General features: G+C 38.3%; 1 protein-coding gene across 1 annotated transcript in view; it reads left to right on the plus strand.

The window, feature by feature from the left end:
- Positions 1-26780, plus strand: part of CNTN3 (contactin 3) — a gene marked incomplete at both ends in the record, with an annotated part of 238294 nt that overhangs the window by 176050 nt on the left and 35464 nt on the right. The window contains 5 exons of the mRNA XM_082638599.1: positions 239-366; positions 2205-2380; positions 24701-24818; positions 25667-25825; positions 25925-26074. Of these exons, the coding sequence (XP_082494725.1) occupies positions 239-366; positions 2205-2380; positions 24701-24818; positions 25667-25825; positions 25925-26074 (731 nt within the window). The remainder of the gene's footprint in view (positions 1-238; positions 367-2204; positions 2381-24700; positions 24819-25666; positions 25826-25924; positions 26075-26780) is intronic.

Consider the following 26780-nt stretch of genomic DNA (forward strand, 5'->3'; position numbering starts at 1 on the left):
CTGTTAAGTAAAACTGTGTAAAAATATCAAGAAATGTTCGAATTGGTAGAGCTTCTTTTTTAGTCTGCTGTGCATGTGTGTATAAATTTCCTTTTAATTTTCTTTAGACCCAAGGAGGCTAAGGGCTGGTTTATGTTGCCTTAAATATAGTAGCTTAAGACAATACTTCTGTTAACAAAAACTCTATTTTGAAAAAAAGTGACTAGTATACATTTATTTGTCTCATTTGTGTCTTTAGAATTTCTTTTTTAAAAGATGGAGGACTCAAAATTGCCAATGTGACTAAAGCTGATGCTGGAATTTATACATGCATAGCAGAAAACCAGTTTGGGAAAGCAAATGGCACAACACACTTGATTGTTACAGGTAGGTGCATTTCTGAAAGATTGCTTTACATGGAGATACACAGATAACATGCATGTGGTATGTTAAGATCAAAGAAAAAAATGTTTTTCACAATATGCAGTGCACTACGCAGGTCGACCTTACGTTTGCACTTGTGTTTTCTCTAACAAGTGAAAGTCAAGGGAACAACCCTTAATATTTCTTTATACACCACGATGTGTACCAGGGACACATGACTTACTATGCTGCCAAAATGGGCAGTAGAATTAGAAGTAGCATATGTGGCTTGTCTGCTTTTACTTCGTGCTATTCTAGCATGTCAAATCTTTTGGGTACACTTTTTCCTTTTCCATTATCTTTGATATTTTCTGGAGATGTTTGAGTCAATGGAATAACCCTTGCTATCAAAAAGAGTCACTTAGAATTGTGGATGTGTTTTGTTCATTTATTCATTGAAGAAAAGCATTGAGTATCTACCATGTGCCAGGTGCTTGGGTTATTCAGTAACAAACTGACAAAGAATGCTGCCCACATGAAGCTTACCTTCTACCAAAGGTAGAAAGAAAATAAGTGGTAGGATTATAAGGCAAGGAAATTCTTAGAAGGAAAGAAATTGCAAACGATTGTAAAATACAGAGCAGTGTTTGGGAGAAGTAAGCTGGAGCATAAACCCAAGTGATCAGAGAAGGAGAGATGTGAACAAATATTTCATGGAGATGGAGTTCAGTAGATTTCCTGGGGACAATCGTGTAGAGGTTTTGTAGACCTTGTTAGGACATCAACTTTTAGTTGGCATGAAAAGTCGAGGTTAGTGCACAGTTTTGAGCAGAGGAATGAAATGATGGGAAATATATTTTTAAGGGGTTACTCTAGCTGCTCTGTTGAGAACATACTGTGGGGAGTCATGGGTAGAAGTGGGAGGAACCTCAGGAGACATTGCAGTAATCCAGGCGGGAGTGATAATGACCCAGATGAGGGTGGCAGCAGAGCAGTTGATGGGAAGGGATTCGATTCTGCATATATTCTGCATGTAGAGTCAGTAGGCGTTGCTGGCAAACTGACTGTGAGGTCTGAGAGAAGGAAAGAGGGATGCCTGCAGAGTGTTTGGTGAACAACAGGAAGAATAACAGTCAAAACAACTGATATGGGAAAGGCTTGAGGTTGCACAGGTTTGGGTAGGAGGAAGATCAGAAGATTGTTGTTGTAGAAAACATGATAAATGCCTCTTTGAAGACTTTTGCTACAACATGGAGCAAAGAAATGGGGAGCAGCACTGGAAAAGTGGAGTCAAGGGAAGCTTAATTCCCAACTATGGAAGGACTATGGTGATGATAGAAAGGACATTTGCATTTGGGAAAAAACAAATTAATTAACATTTTAACTTAGTATCCTACCTATTCTAAACATCATTTTTGTAGTCTTCCAAAAGTTTGAGTCTATTTAAATTTTGGTAGTAATACATTTTCCAGTCATTGAAAATACAGTGATTTCTATTTCTACCAGTATATTTCATGAAGGAATAAAGCTAAAATGAAAATGATTTTGTAGTAGTATTATAACCCTTGTTTACAGGTGACTTCAATTTTTAAACTTCTATATCCCATAAATTTAGATACCCTAATTCATTTAACAAGAATTTGTGTATCCAATGAAATATGTTATGGGTCTGCATCAAAATGTCTCTTTTCATCTTGAAGACTTTTCGTGATACAGAGGTATATATATGTATATAGACACATATGTATGTCTACACACACATACATACTATAAGTTAGATTAACAGTCTGCCTGTTGAAAATTGCTTTCATCAAAATAAAAATGCTGAAGTTTTACTTAAAACTGTATTATTTCCCCGATAGAACCAACAAGAATAACTTTGGCACCATCCAACATGGATGTCTCAGTGGGCGAAAGTGTCATTTTGCCCTGCCAGGTGCAACACGACCCCCTATTAGACATCATGTTTACCTGGTATTTCAATGGAGCCCTCACAGATTTTAAGAAAGATGGATCTCACTTTGAGAAAGTCGGTGGGGTAAGTTGTGACACTTTCCTCATGCTTTTTACATGTGTCTCTGACATATTGTCCCTAAAGAAACATCGGGCACATATGTGTTACTCCAGTAATGTCTGTTCTGTGAGTGAATTGGGGGTTGGAATTCTGTAATGATCTAATTTTATTATAGTAATTACCAGAAAGTGAGCATATTTACTTCAACCTGTAAACTATAATTTTAATTAAAATCGATACTTGCTGTGTTTATATTAATTGTTATTTTGCACGGTACTTTTGTCATTAGTATTCCACAGAAGGGAAAGTGTTCTTATACAACTGTTTATTTTCAACATGATATATTGTGAAGTTGAATGAAGTCACATTTACTAAATGCCTTCCATGTGTCAGGCCAGGTGCTTCATCCCAGTTAATCCTTGCAATGACACTGGATGTCAGTGGTAAGCATTGCCCTTTTACAGGTGCATAAACTAAGGATTTGTAAAGATATTAACTTGTCCAGGGTCACTGAGCTAGCTAGTGGTGGAACTTACATCCAAGCCTAGATCTGTGAGTCCCCAAAACACAAATACTTTCTCTTGTTTCATTCTGTCTCCTTGTTTGCGATGGTTCTATGTGAGGAAGAATTACAGATTTCAAGGGAAAATGGACCCCTTCAGGAGAACCGTTAAGAAGGAACACGGTGTTGTGAACCGCAGAGACTAACAGCAGGCCTCGCACCTGGCCACATGTCTGTGAATCCATCATCACAAGACCAGTTTCCCTTGCAGGCCTGTTTTCTTTGACACAGGGTTTAGCTTCATTCGTTTTGGCTAAGACATCAGTGGTACATCATAGTAGAGTCTGGGTTTTCTCCTTATGGACAAAACGATATGATGGTCAATTCAGCTATATTTATTTAACAATATTTCTTGGGAATTCCCTGGTGGTCCAGTAGTTGGGACTTGGCACTTTCACTGCCATGGCCCGGGTTCAATCCCTGGTCGGGGAACTAAGATCCTGCAAGCCACGTGGCCAGGTAAAAAAAAATTGAAAAAAACCCACCACCAATATTTCTTCTTAAATGTATATATGTGTATACATGGGGTCTATTAATGTGTTAAGATTGTGTGCAACTTGAAAAGATGGTGTTAGGACTTGAATTACGTTTCCTCAAAAGATAATTTCAAATCCTAAGGCCTAGTTGTGATAGGATTGTGGTAGAGGCTAATAATAATAGGATTATTAGCCTCTGCCCCTGGATCCTAGCACAGACCTCCTAAAACCCTTGAAATTTCCTGCATGATGAAATGTCTTTTTGTCCTAATGAAGTGATGCTGTGGGCTCCTGGATAGTTTCAGGATGGCCACCAGAAAGACCAAGCCATAATTAGAAACTTGGAACCTTCAGCATTCCCCATGGATCATAAATTCAGTGCCCAGCCCCTCCCTCCTTCAGGAAGGAAGGAGGGGCTGGGCACTGAATTTATGATCGATCAGGCCTACGTGATGAAGCTTCCATAAAAATCCCCAAAGTAAAGTACTTTTCATCACAGAGAGCTTCTGGGTTGGTGAACATATCTGCATGCGAGGTGGGTGACACACTCCACCTCCACTGGGATAGAAGCTCTTGTACTTGGAACCCTTCTGGATCTCACCCTATCTGTCTCTTCATCTGGCTGTTTATATGTGTCCTTTATGATACATAAAGTATCATAAAGTAAATAAATGTTACCGTGAGTTCTGTGAGCCATTCTAGCAAATTACTGAACCCAAGGAGAGTGTCATGGGAACCTCAATTTATAAGTGGTTGGTCGGAAGTACAAGTGACAATCTGAGACTTGCAGTTGGTGTCTGAAGAGGGGCCAGTCCCAGGGGACTGAGCCCTTAACTTATGGATCTGATGCTAACTCCGGGCAGATAGTGTCAGAATTGAATTGACTTTTGGGACCCCCCACCTGGTGTTGGAGAATTGCTTGGTGTGGAAAACACACACATCTGGTGTCAGAAATTTGACGTGTTCTGAGTGTGCATATAGTATTGACTGTAAAGGAGAAACAGAAGAGTGTCCTTGACACTAGTACCTCAGAATGTGACCTTATTTGGAAAGGGTTGTTGCAGATATATGTAGTGAAGTTATGATGATGTCATACTGGAATAGGATGGGCCCTAATCCAATATGAATGTTGTCCTTGTAAGAGGAGGGAAATTTAGGCACAGACAAACACACAGAGAGGAGAATATAGACACAAGGAAGATGGCCCTGTGAAGATGGAGGCACAAGTCACAGAATGCCTGGGGCTGCCAGAACCTAGAAGAGGCAGGGAAGAAGGGTCTTACCCTAGAAATTTGGGAGAGAGATCTTGATTTCAGATTTGTGGACTCCAGAACTCTAAGAGGATAAAGTTCTGTGGTTTGAAGCCACCCAGTGTGTGTTACTTTGTTACAGCAGCCCTACTGACCCACTACAGCTGGTCTTTAAAAAAAAAAGGTGATATTTAGATACCTAGACACAATTAAGTACAATTTCAATGCTGTTTCTATGTTCTATCATCTGGCTTACTCCATTTTCGAAGTTCTAGTTTTCCAAATTGTTCTGACTGATTCAAGGCTTTCAAGAACTTCACCAATTGCTGCAAACCATTGACATTTCTTTTACTATTGCTTTAAATACTTTTTTTTTAAGTCACTGATTTCTTCTATCACAACAGGAAAAGGCATATGCCAGTATCCTCAGCCAACTCTTTACTCCATACTTAGGGTTTATCATTTGCCTTTCCTTGGAGAAGGAGTCAAGTGAAAACAGAAAAGGCTAGAATGTTACCTTCCCTGCTGTAACCCAGCTCTTGCCCTAATATTAATTCATAAAGAATTTGATTTGAAACATTAATTGCCTTTGCTGTATAATGTAGATAACACTGTGATTTATCTCCTCGATTGTGAACAACTGTTGATAATATTGTATCCAATACAATGTCCTTCGTCTGCGCTAATGCTAAAGAAATATACATTAAAAGACTAAAAACCCAAAGTACTTTGATTTGATTTGGGGTTTTTTAAAGATTTATTTATTTATTTATTTATATTTATTTTTGGCTGTGTCGGGTCTTAGTTGCGGCACGCAGGATCTTTCATTGATGCGCCCGGGCTTCCCTCTAGTTGTGGCATGCTGGTTTTCTCTTCTCTAGTTGTGGCGCACGGGTTCCAGAGCTTGTGGGCTCTGTAGTTTGCAGCACACAGGCTCTCTAATTGAGGCTCGCGAGCTCAGTAGTTGTGGTGAGCGGGCTTAGTTGCCCCGCAGCATGTAGGATCTTAGTTTCCTGACCAGGGATGGAACCCAAGTCCCCTGCATTGTAGGGTGGATTCTTTACCACTGGACCACCAGGGAAGTCCCAGCAGTTTGATTTTAATGTGCATCAAACATCAAACAGACATTTCACTGAGACTGAGCTAGATGGCTGCTTTCTCTAAAGAGGGTCTTGGAATTAAGAATATTCAAGATAATACTGTAACTTAGCTGCTCCTGTGCTACTGATAGGTTCTACGTAAGGTATTGAGTCAGTCATCTCTCTACAGGAATCAAGTATCTGAAACATGAAACTGCACGAATCAACCCTATCACTTGCCAGTTCTGGTCTTTTTCTAACATGTTCGTTCATGGCCTATGAATTTTTTTATTGACTTGTGCCATTAGTAACTTAGTATTCTCCCATCAGTATAAAATGTAAGCCATACAAGATGACATTACCCTTAAGCACAAGCAATTAAGGAAATTGCTCTCCTATTGCATGAGAAGGGAATCATATAACAGCTCTTGTCCTCTGTGTATTCATTGCAGCATTCACGTTAATACCTAGGAAGTCTGCTTGTCTTTTATCCTAGTGTGTTCATCGATATATCCCCTGTTTTCAAAAGCAACAAAATGTGAGGGAGAAGCCAGTAACTGTGAAGGTTGCTTAGAAAGCTCGATAGTGTAGGAGCCATGTTTTAAAAAGAGGGTGGGTAGTTTAGAAAATGGAAAATCTAACTAACAGCTTTCAACTGTTTCAGCCACTTGTCATTGAGACGACTCTGGGTATTTAATATTCATTCATTCATTGTAAAACAACAACAACAACAAAAAAAAAACCCACACCTTTTGGGGAAAATCCAAAAGCCCCAATTTAGATCAGATCTGTTGTGTAGACTTGCATGTCATGCCAAAGGAGTGTGATGACAGTGTTGGAGGAGAGGAAATTGTCACGTCCAGGGACCCGCTCGAGTCCTTGGGACAGACCTCCAAGTGAGGGTCCTTGGCTTCAAGCAGGAAAGAATTCAAGATCAAGCCAAAGTAAAGTGAAAGCAAATTTATTTAGAGGGACACATTCCATAGGCAGAATGCGGTCCTGCTCACAAAGTGAGAGTGGCCCCAGGACCTGGGGTTGGTCTTTTTTTGTGGGCTGAGTAATATCACATGCTAAAGAGTAGGAGGAATATTCTTGCTATTCCAGGACAAGGCGAGGATCTCCAGGAATTGGACCACTTTTAGTATTATAATGAAGGTGTAATGAGCTAAAGGTCAAGGGCCAGACTGTTCTCCATGCCACCTTGGTTTCAGCCAGTTCCAGCCAGTTTTTATCACATCCTAAGGGCTGCACCCCTTCTTCATTTATCTAGTGGTTGTATCCTGCCCCTTTCCCTCCTGTCTCAACAGCAGTTATAGGTTTCTGCACTGTCAGAATGTATAGCATTCAGAAAAGCTTATTAAGCCAACTGTCCAAAGCAAACTGACACATCACAAAGGAGAAATATGGGTCATATACAGGCTTTGTTCCATGGGACAAATCAGCGTTGTATAAATAAGTCAGCAGTAAAAGGAATCCACTTAAGTCCATTGTTTGCCAAGCAAATCTTGGTTATAGGCAGAGTGTGGTGTAATTAGAGAAGCAGGGGATTTGGGTTCCGATACAGGTGAGGTCTAGATTCTGTTGCTTACTAGATGATGTCCTTGCATGAGTTACTTAACTTTCTATTCCCCATTTTCTGGTTTCTTTTCACATCAGTTTTTAGTATTTGCCATGTTCCCTCCCACCACAAGATTTTGCACACACTGGTCCCTCTTCCAGGAACGTTGTGCTCTCTCCTTTTGGGCTATATCTAGGTATCTCCATATGTAGTTGTGCATATGTAGGTAAGAACGTATGTAGTGACATGTATATAAATTTCATATATGCACAGTAATAGGAAGAGACACAGTCCCGACAATATGTCTACAGTAGCATTCTATCATAGCCATGTTTAACCAACAGAATTCCACTCCATGCAAAAAAAAAAAAAAAAAAAAAAAACACGAGAGAGAGAGAAAAAAGAGATTGCATCATTCACCCAGTTCCCAGTATAAGATCTTTCTTTCTCAGCTTTTAAATATATCTTAAGCTTTCACTGACAGGAAAAAGGAGATAATAGCCCCCAAATTCTAGAGAAATGAAAGAACATTTTTGGCTGGTACCTAAGGATTTAAGGGCCTGGAAATTTAAGTATGCTTTTAAGAACATTCAAGAATAATTTGGCTTGCCTTGATAAGCTAACTTTTGGACTTAAACATATTACATTATGGAGACTGACTGTAGCTAGAAACTGTTGAACCTAAACACCCCAGAAGTTCCCTGTATATTGTAAGGATGTTTAAATAGAAATGCTTTGATAAACCTGATGTGCAGCGGATACTTTAGAAATGAGGAATGTATAGGGCCAAGCTACAGAGCTTCACACATTTTATGGGATTAGATCTATGATGAATTAGAATGTGTGTGTGGATAAAAGTCACCGGAAGCAATAAGAGGTTTAGCAGTGACAACCAATCTGCGACTCACTGAACTGGCTGCCTTCGGTGTGCTTTATCTCCCACAGGCCACAATCCCAGTCTAGTGACAGCAGCTGCTTGAGAGCTTGAGACCTGATGTATTTCCCAGGTCTCAGTGGCCGAAAAGAGTATCTTTGAAAGAAATCCTTTGTGTATAATAATACAATATGGTCACCTTGACTTGATTTATTTCATAGAATTACTTGGGTATGAGGACTGAAAGTTTGACAATAGTAGTTATTTTACAACACAAAATACTGTAAGAGGTTTTGTGTGCATTTTAAATACAGAACTGAGGTAAAGCACTCTTTCAAACACTACCTGTGGTGACACACTGCGTTTGTAAACATCTCCCACCTGGAGTGTCTTACAAATTTTATATCTTGTCCAAATTCAAAATATAAACTGACTTGGAAGGATCCTTTAGAGAATACATCCAGTAATGAGCCCATAAAAGTTGGGAATTAGACCAGGGGAATTAATATTATTCATCTTGAGCATACATCCCTGAAGCCCAGCCCCTCCCACAAAGCTATTTGGGGATGAAAAAACAAAGAGTCTCCAATGCCTATTGGAAACGGGGAAATGCACAAAAGAGTTGAAGTTGAGTTTATTTCACTAACTCATTGTTTGCTCAGCCAGGCATCCTACAGTCTCAGTTCCTACCTAGGGTATGATTAGTATCCCAGGGCTGCGTTTATTACATACAATGTTTGTTAACATGAATGGTCCAATCCACCCCTAGTGGAAACCCTGTAAGATTTAAATTTATAAGAAGACGAGCAGAAGTCAAACCAAGTAACATGTAACTTGAATTAAAACCCATAAAGATAGCGGAGTTACAACAAAAACCAAGGCTGTAAATGAAATGATGTGCAAATATTTATCAGTCAAATTCAACAAAAAGAAACACGGTAACAATTACTAATTTAAAAATAATAAGAATTCAAGGCAAACCTTAAGAGTAAAAAAAGTAAGTTTATTTTGGAAAAAGTTTGCTCTGTCATGCAGGGGTAATAATCATAAATCATAATATTCCAGTTAATGTACCATTAAAATATATCAAGTCAAAAACAAAGAGAAAATGAGAAACTAAATTGTCATGTAGTCTGAGAGCTCCTCTTTCAACCATCAACAGATCAATTTGCCAAAAATCAGAAACACAATTTAATACTATTTGGATATGGAAGTAACAGATACACATAAAAAATTGATCCTAAAAATAGAAAATACACATTGCTTTTCATCTTTTTCACACCCTTGTAAATTTTAGGAAAGAAAGTAACAAAACAACTATATATTAAGGAGATGGAAGAATAAATGGATGGATGGAGCAATGTCCAAAAGCAACAGACGAGCTCTGGAAAATATTAATGAAGAATAAAGGTTAAAGCAGCTAAAATTAGAAATGAGAAAGAGAATGTAATGGGTGAGAAAGAATTAAAAATAAACAATATTCCGTGTTCAAGTCATATATATGAAAACCCAATTAAGTAGAAAATTTGGGGGAGAATATAAGTGATCAAAATTAATAAGAATTTAAAAAGCTAAGTAGATTCATAATCATGAAAAACTGTAAATTAGTAACACTCCCCCCGTTTCCCCCCCCAAAAAGATTCTAAGGCTAGAATTTTACTGGTAATGTTTTTTAAGATTTTAAGAAATAGACAAATTGTTATATAGACTACTTGACAATATAAAAAGTTTTAAATCTTTTCAATTTATTTTGTAAGGTTAGCATATTCCTGAGAACAAAACCTGGCAAGATAACAAATAATTAGTAAATAGGAATTGATTTCATTAATATAGTATGAAAACCTAAATAAAATTTTAGCAAAAAACAACTGAACATCATACTGAAAGAGTAAACTTTCATAAGCACTAGATGATGATCTAGGAAATGTGCATGCTTTGTATCAATAGATATAATAAAATAGACCACTGTATTCTCAATGGGCATTTATAAGACATTCAGTAAAATTAATGACCAGTTGTAGGAACAGAAAAATACTTCTTCCACATCTCAAAAATGTCTTTAAAGGGAATATCAGGAATACTTTTATTTAAATCAACAATAAGCCAGAATGCACACAGGTACCATTACTTTAAAACCATTTGGAGGTGTTTGGGCTAATTCAGTAAGGGATGAACAATAATAAAAGGTCTAACTTTAGAAATAAGGAAAGAAGATTACCATTATTTGGACAAAACGGTATCAGGGCTACTCAAAACCCAATAGTATCAACTCTAAAATTTTAAAAAAATAATCAGAGAGCTTCCCTGGTGGTGCAGTGGTTGAGAGTCTGCCTGCCGATGCAGGGGACACGGGTTCGTGCCCCGGTCCGGGAGGATCCCACATGCCACGGAGCGGCTGGGCCCGTGAGCCATGGCTGCTGGGCCTGTGTGTCCAGAGCCTGTGCTCCGCGGCAGGAGAGGCCACAACAGTGAGAGGCCCGCGTACCGCAAAAAAAAAATAATAATAATAATCAGAGTTCAGTCAACTACTGGGATACAAAATAAATTCACAAAATGTAATAGCTTACTTATGTATCAACAGTAACCAATAAGCAGTATAACAGGACAAAAAGGTCCCTCAAAAGATATATAAAATGCATGTAAATAATTCGCACAAGTACACAAGGCCTAAATAAAGACAACTCCAGTACTCTCTTAGGGTGGATGGATGGATGGATGGATTGGATGTGGAGCAAGACAGGGAAAGAATCATGAAAAAAAAAAAATCAGTGCTCCTAGATGAAATAAAGCAGTTATTATATTGTAAGGCTTTTCATTTTTCTTCGATTTTTTTCCCATGCTTCTAAAATGACTAGCAATCAGACACCACTTTAGACAATTCTGAGAGTATTTAGGTAAGGAAAAGAATAGTTAACAGTATTTTGAAAGAAGAGTAATGACACCTTGTCAGTAATTCCCAGGAAGTTTTCTGGGGGTATTTGTTCAGGTACGAATTGCTGGATAGGACTGGAATTATACATATAGTTGCATCATTAAAACATCGGAACTCAAAATTGCATCTCTTGTAACCTGTTTCATTCTCCTGTGAACTGTTGTTAATCTTTCTTTGCCTCAGTTTCTTCATTTGTAAAACTGACATGATAATAGTCATTTACTCTGAGGTATGTGTATAAACTACTTCAGAACAACCCATGTTAGCTGTTGCTGCGGTTGTTCTTGCTGTTACTGTTACTGCTTCTGGCACTGCTGGTAGGATTGCTTTAAAGTGTTCTCGGGAAAGCTGCGGCAGTGTACACTCCCATCAGCAGAGCAGGAGGTGCCTGTTGCCCCACATTCTTTTCCACACATGATTTTTTCCCTTGATTTCTTAAATAAAAATTTTCCCAAACAGATGGTTGAGAAGTGATATCTCATTATCCACAGTTTCTCATTTCTCAGATTAATAGTAAGATGGAGAATCTCTCCATTTTGCTTACTAGTAATTTGGATACTTAAGAAAGATTCAGAATTATGACTGACTCCTCCAAATCAAGAAAATTGGGGGCTTAATACTGACTCAAATGCATCGTTACTTCTGCAGAAAACAAAAAATTACCTAATTTCTAGCTAGAGAAATTCACAATAGCCCAGCTGCCTGGGTTATTGTGTAGAAGAGTGTTCAAAAAATTATTTTAAATCTAGCAATAGAGAATGACTTCCGAAAGTTACAAAAACAAAACACACACTGCTTCAAGACAACCATCAGCCAGATAAGACCTATTTTATTTTTGCTAGAAACACAGTAATGATACTGACATTTGCATATAATAGATTTTCATCTCATGTATATTTTGTGTCCATTGGATAGTGTTCTCCTTAGGTCACAGCAGGAAATCCTTCACTTACACACAAATTCACAGTGTGTACTGGCCATTTCCTGTCCCTCTTCCATGCCTTGCAGATTTGTATCCTCTGCTCATTTCTTCCATTAGAAGTCAAGCCTTTTGCTTTATAGATTTACAGTAGGTCCTTATGTAGTCAAGCTATTACTTATATCTTAGTGTGATTCACTGGAAATATCTTCCTTCGGTTTGTCACTTTTATGTTAACTTTGTCTATTATTTTATCACTCATAGAGTAAAAGTTTTCACTTTCATGTAGTCAAAAAATATGTATTCTTCTTTTCCTAATAGTTTTCATAACTTTTCTTGGGTTGAATGGGATAGTCAAGCTGTAGGAATTTGAAGGGGAATATGAAGATTTTAGAACTAGTGTTCAAGGAGGGTTACATAAGAAACTTTGGGGAGGTTAGATAGGCTAGTGATACTAGGAGAGAAACTTTGGGAGAGATGCAGATGTTTAAAGAATATTTCAGGGAGATTTTGTTGTGAATTTCATATTTTTCCCCACAAACCTTCCATAAAATGACCTCACTTCAATTCTTAGGAATTGACTTTTTTTCTCAGGAGTGGGGTTGTCAGTTGTTCACTGTTGAGCTTAGGACATACTGGGATTCCACCACTGGACCCACCCTACTGTTAGCCAGTTGAAAACTATAAGCTACCATCAAAGAGACAGTAATGTGTATGTTTGTGTACCTGTAAATATGTTTGTGTATATTACCAGCACATGAAAATCCAAACACCATTATGTACAGATACTTAAAAAAAATCTCTAAAGAAAGTTCTAAGAGAGTCAGTAACAATTCATTCGATATTGATTATGATTACTTCAGATCCTCCAAATTGTGATTAACAGATATTTACCTGCATCTGTGATTTGCAGATTTAAAATATCTCATCTCTGGAGGCAGAGGAAAGAACTAGCAGTTTATAATTTTGGTTTGGTTTTGTTTGGCAAAGGGGGTGGGGCTAAGGTTCATGAATACATTCTGAAAAAGAGGACTTCTCAAAAATAGGCTTAAATTGGGCTTCCCTGGTGGCGCAGTGGTTGAGAGTCCGCCTGCCGATCCAGGGGACACGGGTTCGTGCCCCGGTCCGGGAAGATCCCACATGCCATGGAGCGGCTGGGCCCGTGAGCCATGGCCGCTGAGCTTGCGCATCCAGAGCCTGTGCTCCGCAACGGGAGAGGCCACAACAGTGAGAGGCCCGCGTACCGCAAAAAAAAAAAAAAAAAAAAGGCTTAAATCTAATAAATCCAATAAATGAACAGATCAATCAAACTGAACGAGGAGGTAAATGGTGTCTGCTAATCATAGCATTATCTTTATTCATGATGGCTTATTTATTTAACACCTTTATTGAGAAATAATTCATATAATTGAACTAAAGTGTACAATTAAATAGCTTCTACTATATTCAAAGAGATGTGCCTCCATCACCATCATCAATTTCAGAATATTTTAATTACTTCAGAAAGAGACCTCACACCCATTATCCATAATTCCCCCAACTCCTCCACCTTCAAACAGTCCCAGCCCCAGGCAACCACAAAGCTACTTTCTGCTCTGGTATTTGCCTATTCTGGACATTTCATATAATGGAATCATGAAGGATGTGGTCCTTTGTGACTTGTAAAATTTTTATTTATTTTTTACTTGTTATTAATTATTAATAAGTATTTTTATTAACTTTTTTTTTTTTTTTTTTTTGTGGTACGCGGGCCTCTCACTGCTGTGGCCTCCCCCATCGTGGAGCACAGGCTCCGGACGCGCAGGCTCAGCGGCCATGGCTCACGGGCCCAGCCGCTCCGCGGCATGTGGGATTTTCCCAGACCGGGGCACAAACCCATGTCCCCTGCATCGGCAGGCGGACTCTCAACCACTGCGCCACCAGGGAAGCCCTATTAACTTATTTTTATTAATAAATTTTATTTTTAGAGCAGTTTTAAGCTCACAGCAAAAGTGAGCGGCAAGTATAAAGAGTTGTTCCCACACAACCCCTGTCCTCACACGTGCACAACCTACTCCACTGTCAATATCCTGCATCACAGTGGTCCATTTGTTACAATCCATGAACCTACGTTGACACATCATTATCACCCAGGGTTCATGGTTTACATTAGCGTTCATTCTTGGTGCTGTACATTCATTGGGTTTGGACAAATGTATAAGGACATGTATCCACCATTAGAGTATCGTACAAAGTAGTTTCACTGCCCTAAAATTCCTCTGTGCTCCCATCTATTCATCTCTCCCTCCCCCAACCCTTGGCAACCAATAATCTTTACTATCTCCATAGTTTTGCTTTTTCTAGAATGTTCTATAGTTGGAATCACGTAGTATGTAGCCTTTTCAGATTAACTTCTTTCACTTAGTACTATACATTTATATTTCCTCTGTATCTTTCAATGGCATAATAGCTCTTTTTTCTTTTGACTGGATATAGTAGTTTACCCACTCACCTACTGAAGGCCACCTTGGTTACTTCCAAGTTTTTGAAATTATGAGTAAAGCTGCTTTAAACATCTGTGTGCAGGTTTTGTGTGGACATAAGTTTTCAATTTGGGTACATATCAAGGAGTAAGATTTCTGGGTCACATGGTACGAGTATGTTTAGTTTTGCTTTCCTCCTAGCAGTGAATTATTATTTTGAAAAAACTGTTTTCTATTAGATAAATGAAGAATATTTCACTTATTTATTTTCTGATGCTCTTCCTTTTTTTGTGGAGGGCCGTGTTTCTGACCTATCATTTTCGTTCTCTCTGGAGAGAGGCCTGTGGTTTGATTTCAGATATAAATTTGGGAAATTATCAGTCACTACTGCTTCAAATATTACTTGTTTCCTTTTTCTCTTTCTTCTCCTTCTGATATCTCCATTACACAGTTCTTAAGTATTTTGTTCTTTATTTTCAGTTGTTTCATCTTTCATTTTAAGTTTTGGAAGATTTGATCATCATATCCTCAAGCTTAGAGATTGTCTTCTCAGCCATGTTTAGTCTATTAATGAGCTCATGAAAGCCATTATTTATTTATTTACAGTGTTTTTTGATCACTAGCATTTCTTTTTTGTTTTTTAGAATTTCCATCCCTCTGCTTACGTTATCCATTTCTTTTTGGAATCTATTTTTTCCATTAAATCCCTTAGCATATTAATCTTAGCTCTTTAAAATATCTCGTCTGATGCTTCATGCCATATCTAATGCCTGTTCTGATGTGTATTCAGCCTCTTAACACTGTGTTTTTTGCGTTTTCACGTGCCCGGTAATCGTTCTGTTGAAAGGCATACGTGATGTGTAGTAGCTGAAAGGAACTGCAGTGAGCAGGCCTTTACAAATATTGTGGTGAGTCTGTGGGGTGGTGAGAGGAAGTGTTCTCCAGTCCTGTGACTTGGTCTACTGTTTTGGTGAGCCTGTGCCCCTGGACTGTCAACTTCTGCAGTGCTTCTTCATCTCTTCCTTTCCCATCTGGTCAGACAGGATGGCTGGAGGTACTGGAGCTGTGTATTTCCCTTCCCCTGTGTGGGAAGCTAGAGGGATCAGGATTTGGGTATTTTTCTTAGGAAGAGATATTAGGCTCTTACAAAACCCCAGCAGGTTAGGCTCTGGTAAAATAATTTCTCCTAAAGGCAACCTTTGTTGAGAAGAACAGAGTGCTCTGGCTTATTTCATAATGGTTCATTTTCCCTTCCCCTGCCAGAAACATGAGGGGGTCTTTCTCCACCATTCACTGTGAGGACCCAGTAGAGCTCCTGGAGCTAAAACTCAGAAAAGTATGGGGAACCACCTGTGTCTGGGTTCCCTGGAGTGTTAGCTCTCAGACCTGTCCACGCTGACCCTCCAGCAATTCATCCATCACAGTTTGGGTTTCTCTACCGCAGTCCTGGCTCCCAGGGAAATTTCTGCTGGCGGATTTCTGTTCCAGTAAGTTGTGGCTCTCTGTATTTGTCCGTCTGTCTCTCCACTTTTGAAGGCAGTGGTTTTTTCCATGGCCTCACTTCTCTGTCAGATTGAAGAGGAGTTACTCAGCTTTTACTTGTTGTTAGAACAGAGTGATGACTGCTAAACTGCTTATATGCCAACTGAAAATCAGAAGTCAGGGTGACTGGCCTGTTTTTTAATTGGGTTATTTGCCTTTTTATTATTGAGTTGTAATTGTCCATAGTGGCTTGGATTTTTATGCTCCGATTTCAGAAAGAAAATTATTCTACTTTGCAAGACAGTATTTAGTTATACCATTTAATTGATCTGGACATGAATAAGAAAGTGAAGAATAAATGGCTCACTTGAGGCAATTTAAAATTTTAGACACAAAAACCAGGAATTTTAGCTGTTTTTTATAACAGTAAACACTCTGATTTTATAAACCATTTTTTAATACTGACTTTAAAATTTTAGATTATAACTGTTTACAAAAAAAATAGTCTAATGATAGATTGGATTTGGCATCCAACCTAGTCTTTTTTATCATCTTTTTAAATATGACTTTGAGATATTTATTTATTTATTTATTTATTTATTTATTTATTTATTTATTTATTTCCAGAGTATCAGGAAAACTGTGGGAATACATTGGTCTGAAGTTGTAGTAAAGTGGTGTGATCTCTTTGGGAGCAACTCTCCTGGGAGAGAGTGTAATTTTATTCTCTCTGACTGCGGGTATCCTTTCTCTGGCTCACACATAGGCTCCTGACATGAAAGGGCATCTAGATCAGAGTTGGTGGGGTTGTTTTAAGTCTGTCTTGGGTTCTTGGCACAGTCAGAGTAAAACAACCCTGCAGGGGTGAATCTTGATAAACAAATACCACAAACTCACTGTTCTCCCTCCCTCAGATTTCCTGATGGGAGGAACCCAAGGAAAAGACAGAAAGTAAGGGCACCATTTTATATAGTCCATGTAGGTCAGCTGCCTCCAAAAGAAGCAGTATGGCACGTACAGAATGGATCTGGAGGGACGTGTCCAATGGTGTTTTCCTAAGATGACTGCAAAAGCACACTTTGTACCCAACTTGGTCGTCTTTCAATGTGACTTTGACAGTCTTCCCCATCAAGTGGTGAAATGTATGCCTCTTGTCTTGAACCCAGGTAGACCTTTGTGACTGCTTTGATCAATAAAGAAAAGCAGGAGTGATGCTCTGTGATTGCTGAGGCTAGCTCATAAAAATGCATGCACTTCCACCTTGTTCCATTGGTGCAATTTCTCTTGGAATTCCTGCCTGGAAGCTCAAGCAGATGGTGGAGAGGTCTACTTTAAGAGAATGGCTGAACTTCCAGCCAACAGCCAACACCACTCTCCAGTCATGTAAGCTGGCTTGCCTGTCCCCATTCTAGCTGCTTCAGCTGATGAGGTTTACAACAGAGATGAGCTGTCCGCCTACTGATCTCTGCTCAGATTATATATTGCTGAGCAGAGTAAATGACCATCAACTTTTTAAGCCACTAAATTTGGGGGGTAATTTATTACACAGCAAGAGTAATTGGAACTAGAACTGAGCACAAGACATTTGCACAACTTGGTCAAGTTTCCATGAAATAGTGGCTTTTTGTGCCTTTGTATCAATGGATTCCCTTTTTCATATACTAACATTATAATTCTGCAAGGGGCAGGTCTGCTCCCAGTATATTTTAAACCTGTAATATGAGGGTAAAGCAACAAAGACAAAAAAAAGGCTTGTGATCTGTGAGATAAATTGTTACTCAGGGTAGGCTCTTGTGACTTGAAATACTTGCATTCTGAACTGTCGTCACATCAATTCAGAGTAAACCTAGGGTGATTCACATTGACTAAGTTTCTATATGAACCTATAGAAATCTATCACCACGTTAAAGTATTTCAATGACTAGTGTTTTTAAACTAACAACAAGTACACCAAGACAATCTAATGTCAAGGAAATGCGCCTTGTGCTTGACATATAGTACCTGTTTCACAGATACTAGTTTTCTCACCCATCTTCCAGAATGAAAATATGTACAGGTGTACTGTTCTCAGCTTACAAACCCAGCACTAAACAACCTAACTTAATGATTATTTTATGCATTTATTAATTGTAGAGTTTTAGAGCTAGGGAAAAGAGTGGCTATCTTGAAGCTTTTATTTCCAGGAGGAGTGATGATGTGAAGAATATAAAATCTCGGGCATTTAATGCTTTTAGATACTAACTGATCATTAGAATCAGCTAAAGGGTCTCCTCTTTCTAGTCCATTTTGATTTAACTGTTCTGGAATGTGGCCTAGGGATTTCTGGTATGTTTTTAAAGACTCTCCAGGTGAATTTACTGTACAGCTAATGTTGAAAACTACTGGGTTAAGTGATCTGGGTAGCCCAGTGTTTTGCAAAGCACAGACTAGGTACCCAATAGGCAATATTAAATAATGCAGAATGAGATCTATTCTATTTTCAGTTTCATTTCAATCATTTAGGTGAAATCAAGGAGAATAACTCAGTGTGGTGTTAAGTTTGTCACGAATGATTTTCTAATTTTTGCTAATCTCCCTTTTTAATAAAAAGAGCAAAGGTCCAGGTCTCAGAGACTTTGAGAGTGCCCAGCTAGTGTCCATTTACATTATTTTCTACTCACTGTTTTCATTTTACCAGTTAACTATTACTGTGATCAGCAGTTTTCCATGTTAGATAAAAGTATACATTTTCTGTATTGACTTCCATATTATTTAAGAAAGTTAAACAGTTTAAGAAACAAGTAAATAGTAGAGCATTTAGTACTGGAATATGGCAAAAAAAAATGTGGAGGTGTAACTCTAATGGTTGAAGTTTAGAAAACACTGAGGTGCACAACTGTGGGAATAGACACTGGATCCTGAGATCACCAACTTCCAGTAAGATACTCCATAAACACTACACTGGCCAGAAAAAAAAAAAATCCCCAAGTTGTTAATGTGAACTTGATGTTGAAATAGAAAAGCTGATACCTTTAAGGTAACTTGGGCATTTGATACAGTTTAAAATATGCAGGAAGGTCTTTGACCAAATTTTTATCTTTCATGTGTTATTCTTTCAAAACACTTATGACGGGACAAGCTGGGGCTCTAAATCCTGTAATGGATCAATTATTTCAGTTTATTGGTACCAAAGAAAGTCGAAAAATTTTGATGTGAACAGATTGCATATTACCTGCACTAGATATCATCTGTTTGGACAACCAGACATCAGACAGTTTCAGGTGAAATTATTAATCAGTCAGAAAAACTAAAATTATTTACAGTGTTAGGGCCCATTTTCATGTTTCAGTGGTTGCCAATTATTTCTTTTCCTTGGATGAGCAGTGTCCATTTGTAACAAAGGTGGCCTTGTTGCAGCCATTTGGGGTAGGGATGGGGCAAGATCTAACTTGGTTGGTCAGAAATACAGAGGTGACCCATCTGCCACCAATTCCCTTAGGGACCTTCACAGAGAAAAACACCACTCAGGTTTCAGAAGTAACCTGTAGGCTTGACTGTTTACTAGTCACCTGTGTATGATTTACATGCAGTGTCAGGACTTGGAAGGCAACCCAGTGATGGGATGAATGATTAACATTGGAATCTATACAAAAACAGGCTGTGTAAAGTGATTTTTAAAAAGGAGGAGCTTCTATTCTACCGTGCCTTCCAAATAGTTGTCAAAATGCTTTTTTTCCCCTTAAATTGGAAAATTATGCTTCTTGGCAGTCCAGCAGCAGCATTTACATCAAGAGTGCTTACTAGGAAATTAGTTTTTGCTGAAAATTTGTTTTATTCAAAGTTCATGCTACATTTGCAGGGGTCAAGAGATTTTCCAAGTTCCAAGGTTTATTTTATACCTTGATTTGTAGCATATGGTAGATCTCACAATGTACTCTCAGCTTACGTGTAATTATTAATGAGTTGTCTGCTTTCTTACCTTCAGCTGGTGTGGGTTATCACATCCTGCAGTGTTTTTCTTTCAGTGCAGAGTGGTTTTTCAACTACATCAAAAATTCCACTAGCATCATCACCTAAGAAAATATAGGGAAAAAGTTAACAAGCTTACCTTCTTTTTCGTCTCACGTGCTCACTGGATTTTCTCTTAGCATTTATGTCAAAGATGATTTGACTTATAAATCCATATACTGTTTATACCTTAACATGTTTTAGAAATATGATCTTTTCTAGGAGAATTCTATATAATTAGGTGAACAACTATTTAGATAATTAAGTAATTCTAGAAAAGCTTACAAGTTTTTTCAAATATAATAAAAAAATTTACTATCATTAAGACATGAATATGAACCTGAAATTAGCTACAGTGAAATTTTAGTTTTCTGGGGACAGAAATGGAGCTTTTGGTAGTGGGAGAGGCCTATTCCTATGGATTTGTGGATTAACTATCCCCCCTGACATTGCCTATCCCTCCCACTCCCAAAAGAGACTATGTTGTCACCTGCCTTAGAGTCTCTGCATATGTGTAAGTGCTCTAATGTAGACCATTTTTTTCTTACCCTCTTTTGCTAGATAGCTTGTATTCATATTGCAAATCTTAGCTCAACTATCAATACATTGAGACTCCAGAATCTTAGATTCGTCTGTGTATTTTGAACTTGCATTACACTGTAATTTTACATTGATTTGTGGTAGTCATTTGATTAATGGCTGTCTTTCAACTGTAAGCTCCATGAACATAAGGACTGGTTTTTTCCCTCACTGTTGTATCCCCAGCGACTAAAGTATAGCCATTGCTTAATGAATAGTTTTGGACTGAATGATCCTATTTTAAAAGATAGTGCTTCTGGGCCTCCCTGGTGGCGCAGTGGTTGAGAGTCCGCCTGCCGATGCAGGGGATACGGGTTCGTGCCCCGGTCTGGGAGGATCCCATATGCCGCGGAGCGGCTGGGCCCGTGAGCCATGGCCGCTGGGCCTGCGCATCCGGAGCCTGTGCTCCGCAATGGGGGAGGCCACAACAGTGAGAGGCCCGCATACCGCATACCGCAAAAAAAAAAAAAAAAAAAAAAAAAAAGATAGTGCTTCTGAGAAAGAGCTAAAATTCATATGACTTAGGGAAATGTCTCCCTCTTCTTAAACCCCTGCTTAAGCTGTAGGAATAGGCCTCTTGCACTGTTAAAAGCTCCATTTTCAAATAATGCTGTGATTAGCAGCATAGAAAAAGGACTTGCTTTCTGGAAAGACTGGGAATTACACTGCTGTACTTTGAGGGGGACGTTTTAAGGGCTATAGGGATAAGCGAAGTGAAGAAAATGAAGCTTTGACTCTGCGTTGTCCCAATTCTAGTCCGTTCTCTTTGAGGGAAAGGGGACAAAGGAGAGTTTAGGAAAACAATGCAAAGAAAGACTAACAAACTAATTTAGCAGATAATAAAGTAGAAGCTATTTTTATTCAAAGGGTTATTAGTGTTCCTAAGAATTTATTCAAAGATTATTAATGTTTGTAATGTTTGTAAGTTGTTTTATACTTACACTCTGAGGAATTAGAAGCATGTTTCTAAATGTATCTAAATAATAGATGCAATTTTACTGATAAATATACTGAAAAATAATCTATCAAGTGCTATTTGACCACACTTAGACTAATGCTACTTGGATTTTTTCGGACGTTCCTCTCCTGTCCCCTCTATCATAGTTAATCAGTAACAAACTATATTCTAACCATTAGCAGTGAAAATTGATGGGGACAAGAATTGGTTTGATATAAGTGAAACTTCCCTTTGGAATTTCCTTTTCCTTTTTTATATTTTTTTACTGTCTGGGAATCATCACTTGCATCTTAATAAGAAGTTATAGAATATTCTAATTAATTGCACTTTTATTATTAAACATTTAATTCTTGTGAAAGAAACTGGAGTTTAGAATAACAGCCATGTTATTTGACCTTTTCACTGATGGTCCTATTTATAGTGGAGCGTTTAGAGCTATAGTTGTACATTATAACAACTGCATCTTGAGAGTCATTATGTTCTGCCAAAAAATACACAAATTATAAGTGTGTAGCCCAGTGAATTTTCACAAAATGAACACATTCAGGTGACCAACGGTGAAATCAGGAAGCAACAGGACCCTTATTCCAGAAGTCCCTGTGATGCCTCGTTGCAGTACTAAGTACCCCTCCAAAGACAGTCACAGTCTAGATTTATGATATGATAGATCAGGGTCATTGTACTCCTTTCTATCTGATTTATATCTTTTATGTTGAGACTTAGCTATGTCAGTCTATATAGTTATAGTTCATTGATTTTCATGGTCTAACAGTATTTCCTTAAATGAGTGTTCCACTACTTACTAAGCTACGTGTTGTGATGGACACTAGGTTGTTTCCGTTCTTTAGCTATTGTGGTTAGTACTGCCACAAACGTTCTTGTAAATGTCTTGATGAACATACGCACACATCTCTGTAAAGTATGTATTACTTAGGAATGGAATTGCTGGGTTGTAGATTATGGGTATATCCTGCCTTAGTAGATATTTCTAAACAAGGTTCCAGAGTGAGTGCACCAGTCTCCATTCCCATGAGCAATAACAAGAGTACCAGTCGCTCCACATCCTCAACAGGACTGAAAAATCTCCTGCCTCCTGCATTCTGAGGTTGTGTACACATGGTATGTGCCATGTGATTTTATTTAACCTTTATTAAGTAACTTCTCTAAATTTGTAAACATAACTTGTTTCGTATATATATATATATCCCCGACTTGGGTTTACATCCTAGAGAGCAGAGGTCATGTATAACACACTTCTCTAACCTCGAGTGAATCTAGTATGGCAAGCATTCGATGAACTTTTGTTAAGATGAATCTTGACTCTTCATATTGCTCCATTAAAAGACAATAGATAGGGTGAGAGAGAAAAAGCACTAGAAGAGGAACAATATAAATATAGGCTACTGAGAAAGACAAAAATTAAGTACAGGATCCTTAGTTTTTGCTACATTTTATTTTTCATTTATGTATTCATCCACTCAGTTTCATGTTGGTGCTGAAAAGAAAAAATCAATGGTTCCTACCGTCTACATGTTGATTGCTTCCATTTTCACTCTACAGTGTAAAATATAATTAAAAATTATATTTCCCTTCATGGTGAGCCTAACTGTATTTCTTCAGGAAGATGGTTTGGTTATTACACAAGTTAGCTAAGTTATATCTCTCTTTACCCATCAATACCAAAGTGAACAGAAATGACAAACCCAGCATCAATCTCTTTTTTTACTCCTTCAAGAAAGAAAACGAACTTCTGTGCCTAAAAGCTGTATTCGTGTGTCTGAGGACAAAAAGACAGTGCTACTTCCAATTCTCTTTTTTACCCAACTGCTTTCAAAATAAGCAAATAAACACAGGGAAGAATAACAACTTACCTCAATGCCTTGATGGAATTTAATCGTAACAGTTCTTACTTCACTGAAAACAAGAGATTCCTATAGAAATGATAATCAACCTCCTGTGAGTATATGGAGCTCATAAAATTTAAAGAGTTTCTAAAGGTCAGCAAGCATTGAAGGCTTTGTCCTGGGGATAAATTTCTAAGTAACCCTGAGGAGAAAGAGAGAGGGAGGGAAAGGAAAAGGTTTAACTTGAAAGTAAAATGTGCAAACTCAACAGTTTCTGGATTATCATTTAATTACAGCCATCAATCAGCTCACAGCTGCCTTTTCCCGATACTCAAGAAATTCAGGCTAAAGCCATACAATCCAACCAACGGAGAATACATAGCGCATTAAGAATCCTAAGGATAGGAAGCAATATTTAAGAAACTACCTGATAGGAGATCTTAGGAAATTACCTAAAAACAGGATAGTGGAATCCATCTTTCAACAAATACTGGGAAAACCCAAGAATAAAATTATCCTTTTAATTAATAAGACAAACTACTTATTGCTTCCTCTTCCATACCAGTTTAGAGATTTTCCATTAAGTGGTCCTTTTCAAAGGGCTTTGCTTTCCAAATCATTTTATTTCAGTCCATACTTTTACTAATGCATGAAACTGGCCTGCAGTTACTCATTTTATGAACATGATTTTACATTCTTTTAAAACAAGGACGATTTGAAGTTGAGCTTTTAGAAATACATTTGCTTCATTAATTGGCACTGGGGAATGCCAGCCTATGTCTTTATGGGCAGTTATTACTTTTTGGTTAAAAATGTTTTAATTTCTTCTTATTGAGGGGTGCATACTGACTGTCCCTAAATTCTGTAGCAAAGGAATTAAATAGCATTAGGCTTTTTAAGCTTCAAAGTGTTCAGAAAAGTGTTTCAACCATGGTAATCCCCTTGTCGTGCTGCCTTTATCTCCCACCAGATACCTAAATGCTTCCGTCTTCTTCTCAGGCAGATAATTGCAAAGAGGATGGAACCAGAGAAAAGAGTTGAGCTGGTGCTGAGCAGTGGATATAAAAAGAAGTGTCACTCACCCTAGTGAAAGTAAATAGACTCTGAGACTGTAATCCCTGCCCTTATTTATCTTTGAAACCATAAATGCCCAGGGGAAGCTTGTTGTTTATTTAGCTACAGAAATCTATGTCTGCAATCATGTATGGTTTTTAACCTGTTTTTATTTCCATACTTTCCATCGTAGCAATCTTCTGTCTTGGAACCACCTAGGTTTTCTCTCTAAATATGGGTTTTATTCCAGTGGTGTTGTTGGCCATAACCTTCGAGAGTCTCTGTGTTTTCAAACTAATAATATGTTCATTACCTGTTTTTTCCAACAGAGTTCGTCAGGCGATTTAATGATCAGAAACATTCAGTTGAAACACAGTGGGAAATATGTTTGTATGGTGCAGACAGGGGTGGACAGTGTTTCATCTGCCGCTGACCTCATAGTAAGAGGTAAACATTAATGTCTCTGTGTGCTTCTTTAATTTCACATCTTAACTGAGCCTTTCTCACTGAAAAACCATGATCAGATAGCCTATGAACACGTGAGTTATATAATACTGATTTGATCCCCCTGCCCAAATAGGCCAGAAGATGTGAGAATAAGGATGGGTGCTAATTCAAAGAAATAAAAATCTCAACTCTGTCATTCCAGTAGCTCTCACTGTAATAAGCATTCCACAGCTGCTGCCAAGCTGATGTGTTTTTGAGCATGTCATTAATACAGCAGTAGTGTTTAATATGAAAGAGAGTAGTGATAGTGTGTGTGTGTGTGTGTGTGTGTGTGTGTCTACTTCCAAAATAAAACACAGGATCATCTAGGATGCCTGAGAAAATTTGCCAGTCTGAGCTACTGTCCAAAGAACTGATTTACTACTGAGCTGAAAAATCACCCAGAGTGCATGGTAGAATAAAACAGCTCTAGATTACAAACTGGGAACTACAGAGATGTCCCAGAAGATTAAAGAAAAAGGTTTCGCGCCAAATGTAAAGGATATTGAATTTGGAACAGCGCAGGAATCCTGCTGAATAGAGGGCTCAAAAAGCAGGTTTCATTTGCAATTGTGGAGTATTATGCCTTTGGAATTCATGGCTCAAAATGCAGATTTAATATCTGGCAACAGGAATGTGAAAGAAAAAAAGTGGAAGTTTTGTTGCCAGGTAAATGTCCTTTTTCCCTAAGTGCTTTTGAAATTGGGATCCGTTGAAGGGATTCAAGTGCTGTGGGGCATGTTCTTCACATTGGTAGAAGAGAATGACGTTTATGGAATTGCTGAATATTGTTTGCATTTTTGCCTTAGGTTCACCTGGACCACCAGAAGACGTAAAGGTAGATGAAATTACAGATACAACAGCCCAACTCTCTTGGAAAGAAGGTACAGACAACCACAGCCCAGTTCTATCCTATGCTGTCCAGGCACGGACCCCTTTCTCCGTGGGTTGGCAGACGGCCACAACAGGTAAAGGGGGAGAGGCAAATGCCGCCGGTACATACGTATGGATTTCAGGTCAACCCTAAGACGTGCAGGCGTTTACCTCTCTGAAATCTTCCTTTGTAGTGCCTGAGGTCATTGATGGGAAAACACACACAGCTACCGTAGTCGAGTTAAATCCATGGGTGGAATACGAATTTCGGGTTGTAGCCAGTAACAAAATCGGAGGTGGAGAACCCAGTTTACCCTCAGAAAAAGTAAGAACTGAGGAGGCAGGTGAGTGTTTTTGTTTTCTGAGTCATGGCTTCATAGGTTTTTCTGGGTGTGTATTTCCACTTCTCTTGCACTTGATCTCCAGCCTCGATAATGCATTGTCGCAATTATCTGAACTATCTAACGGCAGACTGGCCATATGGCATTTGTCAAAAGACACGTGTAAGTGATTCTGATGTAGTGTGACATTTGCAAGAGTTCAGTCCATCGTCAGCATTCATTAGTGAATGTAGAGTGAATATGTTTTTGTCACTTAAGGTTATAATTACTATCTGATATAGTCACCCTGTTAACAGGGGAAGTGCTGTTTTCATTTATAACAAGCATTGACAAATTGGTAGGATAATGACTTCTGGGAGTTCAGCTGCTAGGAAGTCTCATTCTGCCACCAAGCTTAAGCGATTGATGAATAGGTATGTTTTGGCCCCTTGAGTATTAAAGTAAGAGAGAATTATTGTTAAAATTTTCCATGTGGGGCAACTATTAATATTAACCATACGACTCTTTTTATAATGCTAAAAATAGCCTAACATTGAAACTGCAAAGTAGAAATTTTACGTGGTATCACGTTATTGAGGCATCAGAGAGGACTTAAGACTTTCCTTTTCAGAGTCTGTAGTATTAATTAAAACTAACTAAAATTATGTTTGAAATACAGCCAATATATCACTTTGGAACAAAGCCAGGATAGAAGTCATGGAATACATTT

Source organism: Mesoplodon mirus (assembly GCF_964341445.2).
Source record: "Mesoplodon mirus genome assembly, chromosome: 12".
NCBI lineage: Eukaryota > Metazoa > Chordata > Mammalia > Artiodactyla > Ziphiidae > Mesoplodon > Mesoplodon mirus.